General features: G+C 28.4%; 1 protein-coding gene and 1 long non-coding RNA gene across 2 annotated transcripts; both read right to left on the bottom strand.

Moving 5' to 3' along the window:
* Positions 1-224: 224 nt before the first annotated feature.
* Positions 225-1587, bottom strand: LOC136979035 (uncharacterized). The gene is made up of 2 exons (XM_067274912.1): positions 943-1587; positions 225-345 (listed from the first exon to the last, which is right to left on the bottom strand). Exons 1-2 carry the CDS (start codon positions 1461-1463, stop codon positions 225-227), a joined length of 642 nt encoding a protein of 213 aa, XP_067131013.1. The 5' UTR covers positions 1464-1587.
* Positions 1588-3636: 2049 nt separating this feature from the next.
* On the bottom strand, positions 3637-5915 carry LOC136979031 (uncharacterized). Its single transcript, XR_010881319.1, has 2 exons — positions 4548-5915; positions 3637-4023 (listed from the first exon to the last, which is right to left on the bottom strand). It is a non-coding gene; the product is annotated as an uncharacterized lncRNA (long non-coding RNA).
* Positions 5916-6000: the final 85 nt, after the last annotated feature.

The raw sequence follows: 6000 nt of genomic DNA, 5'->3' as shown, positions 1-6000 counted from the left end.
TTTAGTGGTAATGAAATGGATGAAACATACAAAATTGCTCATATAAGAATTCATGTTGAGAGAGTTATTGGTAGAATTAAAATTTTTGAAATATTGAACTGCAGATTACCCATTTCACTTCTTTCATATGTAGATAAAATAATGTTTGTTTGTGCAGTATTAGTAAATTTGCAGCCTCCAATTATGAGTGAAATTTTTTTATTGTGAAAACACAAACTATTTACTTAAATACTATTTACAATCGCAGGTAAATAATAACTAAAGTAGAATATTTGCATCTTCTCTAATAGTGAACAAATAAATGTCTCATCTTTTTCCACTTTAAGAATTATATTTTGTATTTCACTAGAGATAAATAAGAAAACTGAATATTTTGTTACATATAAAGCTAATTGGATTTGTGTATAATACATGCTATTCTCTTTTAAATAAAGTTTAGAATTTTTAAACTCTAAATACTTTACAAATACCTTATTTGTCTTGAAATTAACAATTTTTTTTTATCTTTACACGTGTAAGGGTATTTAATTTTGAGTAAGCTTATTTTATCTCCTTTTTTGCATGTACCATCAGGGCTTGTGCAAATCCAGGGAGCTTTATTACACATGATAACTCATGCATCAATTATTCTAATATTTTTTTAAGCAAAAATGAATTTGCATTTTCTCCAATTTAATTCCACAATCAGTTGCAATTGTTCCTTTGAATGTATTATTTAAAAATCTAAAAGCCAATTTTTCAAAATTGCTTTTTCTTGTTTTTATAGAATGAGCCATAGATCTGCTTAATCTGTATCTTTTATAAATGAACCAGTCTGGACATGTGCTTTCTTTTCTTGTGAGATATGCTATTTGAGTAATTTTTGGAAGTGTGATAATCACATTATCATTATAAAATCTTAACAATTTTCTGAAATGATAAAACTAAAAAAATCAATTTAAAAATGTTATCTTCGTAGGTAGTTTTTCAACAAGTTTAAAACAATTATTCATACGTTTACTTTCAAATAATGGTGTAATTAAAGATTTTAAATATAATTCCTCATATTGTTCATGAACTGTGTTGATTAAATCAGAGAGCAGCACTTGACATTGTGCATCTTTGTCGAATTCAGCTCTCAACATTGAAGAAAGAGCATAATTAATGTGTTTTACTCTTTGATATAATAAAAATGTTAGTGCATTTGATGATAACGATGCTGGTATTTTTGTCCTTTTTGGAATTACACAATTACTGAGGTGACATCCACCTGATGTGTATATCTCCTTATGTTGTGGAACTCCCCATTGCTGTTTTCCACTGGTAACACTTTCGTTTTTATAATTATTTAATGCAAAAATTGTTGCTGCTACATGTTTGCACTGACCATGGATACCTCTCTTGCACTTACACGTTGCTGTAATTATTTTTCTATCTGCTGATAACTGAAAATTAATTTGTATTAAAAATAATTTGCAAAACATGTATGAAATATTTTTATTAAAGAAAAATTCAACACTATATAGCTTAATAAAAGCAGCGATATACAATGTTTTGTTGTCATGCAAATCATCCTGTTTAAGAGGTTATGCTGACATCTAAAATTATTTAAAAGTGCAAATTAGCAATTTAAATGTAAAAAAAAAAGCCTTAATACAAATATAATATGATTTCCAGTGATGCAACGAATATTCGGTATTTGGCCTATTTTTTGCTATTCAGCTGAATACTGAATATTTAATCACTATTCAGCTGAATATCTAAAAACAGGAGTAAAAAATAACAAAAACACAGTAAATTAATCATTTTGGTATTTAGATTCAATGTTATTGGGTTAGTGTTGTTTGTTTATATTTATTTATAACTTATAACCTGCACAAAATAAAAAAAAAATATTACTCATATGTATTCACAATCTATAATTACAAAGATCAGCACACGTACACACCTATTCGTTCAAGAATCATTGCACATCTGAGGGTCTGACCCTGCCTATCCTTTTTAAGTGCTTGTCTTTGCTCTTCCCTTTCTCTTTCCTCTATCGCTCTAGTCCACATATGCCTATGCATACATCATAATGTGCACACACGATACTTTCAATTCGTCACTTTTCCATCATATATTTCCCATTTTACAATTACATGACTCATAGCCTGGTCATAACGAAGAAAAGAGACAGAGAGCATGTCAATATAAGTCACAGTTATGATTTCACAGATTTGAGATAGTTTGGTAGCCTGAATGGCCTCAGGCTTTTGCCCGTGCACGCTAAGTGACTTTCATTACAAGCATTTAGCTTTCCAAAGTTTATGTGAACAATTATTTGGCATTGACAGCCACGAATTTCGTGCCAATAAGCTGCCTCGACTTGTTCAATTATGTTATCAACTCAATTTCATATTTATTTTCACATTTTCACTTCGCGGTCCTTCTCTGTTCTTTTTCCGTTATTTACACATGTAGGTCATTTCATTGTTATCCGCATTTGATATCATCATTTATCACATACTGCCATGACACTCATGTCTGTCTGCTACAACTGTCAAGAATTAATGCAATTGGCGAAGCGTAGTGACAGCAGGCCAATAGAGAGCAGGGTCCTTGCCATAATGCGGTTTGCACGCCAATTTTCGTATGTGTGTTAATCAAGCCGAATAGTTTGGCCGAATATAGACAAGATACGAGAGGTTCAAAAGAAGTGTGTATTCCCTGTATCATACACTGAGTTTGGTGTGACTTGCACAGTGGATGTTCTACCGCCCTCCATCTATCATACCCAACAGGGAATACACACTTCTTTTCAACCTCTCATATCTTGTCAATGTCTCTGTATATCTCATCAGAATTATTTTTTTAACATTAATTTTATAAAAATTCTGCCTCTTAATATTTACTTAATTTTAGATTTAAGTTTACCCCTTTTTTATTTTAGCACATGTTATATTGTCCTAATGTGTATAAATGTGGAGCCAAAAGAATTTTTAGCTCCATTTTCCCCTTTTTTTTTCAACTACGTTTATATCTTCTTACAAGTCATATTGGTTTAACTGTCACTATCTCAGGTAATTAAGTTTATTGTATAAACCATTGTACATGTATCGTAATTTTTTCAATGCATTCTGTAAATTTGTAAACCTGTAATCAATTTGCTGATAAATATGTAATAATAGGACTGAAGAGGGGCATTAAGCCCGAAATGCAAAACCGATCACACCAATAAACCAACCTTTTTCCTCTGAATGTGTTTCCTGTGTGATATGTTCTCAACGGCAACATTGTGCTAAGAAAATACGTATAAAAATAGTTTATAATAAATGAGACTTTTAATCAGCTGAGAAGAAATTCATAATGTAAATTAGATTTTGCATATATGCTTGTTGAGTAATGGCACTTCATTTTATCATTACTGTGATGAAATTTGTGCTAATTATTAAAACAAAAAGATTTTCTTTGTTACAACTATACAACTTCTGATTTAAATTAATTAAAATTTAATTTTTGATATAACACATCAAAAATATAATTTAATATCTTGAAATTTAAAATTTACTTGTCAATATGAATATAATCAAGCTCTTACAAGTAATTTGTGTTTTGAATTTTGCTTAAAAAAATGTATTTATTTTGAGTTAATATTTAATTTATTAAATAAACAACTTATATAAAAAATGCAAATGATTTATTCAAAAATATAAACACTTTCAACATTTTTTTACAATTATATACAATCCAAATACATAGAACATAAATGAGTAGAATTTGAATTGTGATCATTATAATAGATATAACAGTCTGCAAAGAACACACAAATTGTTTTCAAATAATTCATATTTTTACAAATATTGGTTAAAAGTAAATAACATACACATTAAAAAATATATTTAACCTATTACATTTTTAAATGTATTTTAAATTATTCAATATACAACTTTCTTATAATTGTAATATACATACACGTCAATTATTCATGTAAAGTAATCTAAGCTTAAAGATTCTTTTTCTATAACTCTTTTCAAGTGTTATCAATTTTATCTTCACAATCAACTATAACAAGTACAGTATTATTAATTGAATTTCTATACATGCTATTTCTGTATTTTGTTAACTATAATAGTTAATCTATAATATTAAGTATAACAAAACAGTGTCAAAATAATATTAAATAAAATATATTTACTTCAAATAAAAGACCTGTATATTTTTATATTTAAGTCATATACAATTTATGCATATTGAAATATGTAAAAATCAACCTTGTACTGTTTTTTTAACTCTCTCCTGCAGATACCCAGAGGCCAAACTATTTTATATTTGAATTATAAATTATATAAAATGACAAAAAAATATTGCAAAAAGATGAAATTTTAAATTATATTTATGATCATTTTTACAACAAAAATAACAGGCACCCATACATTGGGCAGGTGTGCCTTTGTCATCAGATTTTCCTTTTCTTAATTAATCCCCAAGGGAGCTGTAAGGTTTCAGCTTATTTTTAAATTAGTTATTCATTTTTAATCACAGAAAACTTTTTTACTGATGACAAAATAAAAGTATTAATTACCAACCAAAAATTTGTTTTAGCAGATTAAGATTGTTTGTTTAAGTACCAAGGTACCATTGTATATGATTAACACAATTTTGATATACACAGTAGCATCGAGAGATTAATTAATTGCGTTAATCAAAAGATACCTGTAAATAAATATACTGTATATTTTATATAATGTATTACAATGCCCTTTTTTATAGCTCATGCTCCCCCTCTATGGGCACCTGCTGAAAAATAATCAAAAATGTTTAAATATTTAACAAACAAAATTTTTTAAATTTCAGTCACATGTAGTTTTCCTGTAGGTTTTTTTGCTGGATATTGGTTATTTGTGTAGTGTTTAGTTATTAACAATTTTTAACCATTTTAAGTTATATTACTTCAGTTAAAAATGTTATGCTGTTTTATAAAAAATTTTTATAAAATTTTTTTTCAAATATTTGTTTTAAGCATTTTAAAGGATAATTATATATTCTTAATAAATTATATCATCAGCAAATCAAATTTATAGAATTTATAATTTCTAAATTTAAACTGAATAATTTTTAACCAAAAAAAATACACCCACTTTTTTGTAGTTTAATTTTTATTATCCTAATACAGTAAGACCTCGCTTAACACTGCCCCACTTAACGCTGTTTCGGTATTACGCGGTAGTATTGAAATTCCCGAGATCGCACGCAGTGTTGGGATCAAGGCTTAATATCAAATTTTAAAGCTTATTGTCTGCGGCAGACATTCCGACAACTAATTGATAAAACAGATGGAGCAGATAAACAATCCATTAGAGATTTTTGGAAAAACTAGAATATCATGGATGCTGTAGACAACATCAATCTTTCCTGGAATGAGATGACCGAGAAATGTTTGAAAGGAGTATGGAAGAATGTATGGCCGGAGCTAAGCAAGGATGTTGACACAAGGGAATCCATTGTTGATGCCAACGAAATTATCAAGCTAGCTAATGAAACAGGGTTGGATAAAATAAATGCACAGAATATTGAAGAATTATTGCAAGTTACAACCGGAGAAAGTTTTTCCAACGACGATCTAAAAGAATTAGTAGAACAACAAGTGCATGAAGATGATGAAATTAGCGTTTCTTAAGATGAGGAACAAAAGGAACTTTCAACGGATTTTCTAAAAAAAAGTTTAGCCACTATAACGGATATTATGGATCAGTTTATACAAAACGATTTCAATTTTGATAGAAGTTCAAAGGCAAGACGAAGTGTCATGGATGCGATGTCTTGCTATCAACAACTGCTTGCTGAACAAAACAGGAAAAGGCAAACGACGTTAGATGACTTCTTCACAAAGAAGCAAAAGATGTCAAATGAGGAAGAACCTTCCTCATAACAAACATAACTTCTTTACTTGAACTTTTTTTTTATTTTTATGAATGTTTTATGAATAAATTTTGATATTAGCAATAAATAAGTCTATAATTAATGTAATAAAAAAGTATT

The sequence above is a fragment of the Centruroides vittatus genome, unplaced genomic scaffold (genome assembly GCF_030686945.1).
Source record: "Centruroides vittatus isolate TY-2023 unplaced genomic scaffold, ASM3068694v2 contig_575, whole genome shotgun sequence".
Lineage (NCBI taxonomy): Eukaryota > Metazoa > Arthropoda > Arachnida > Scorpiones > Buthidae > Centruroides > Centruroides vittatus.
This window is presented reverse-complemented; position numbering and strand designations above follow the sequence as displayed.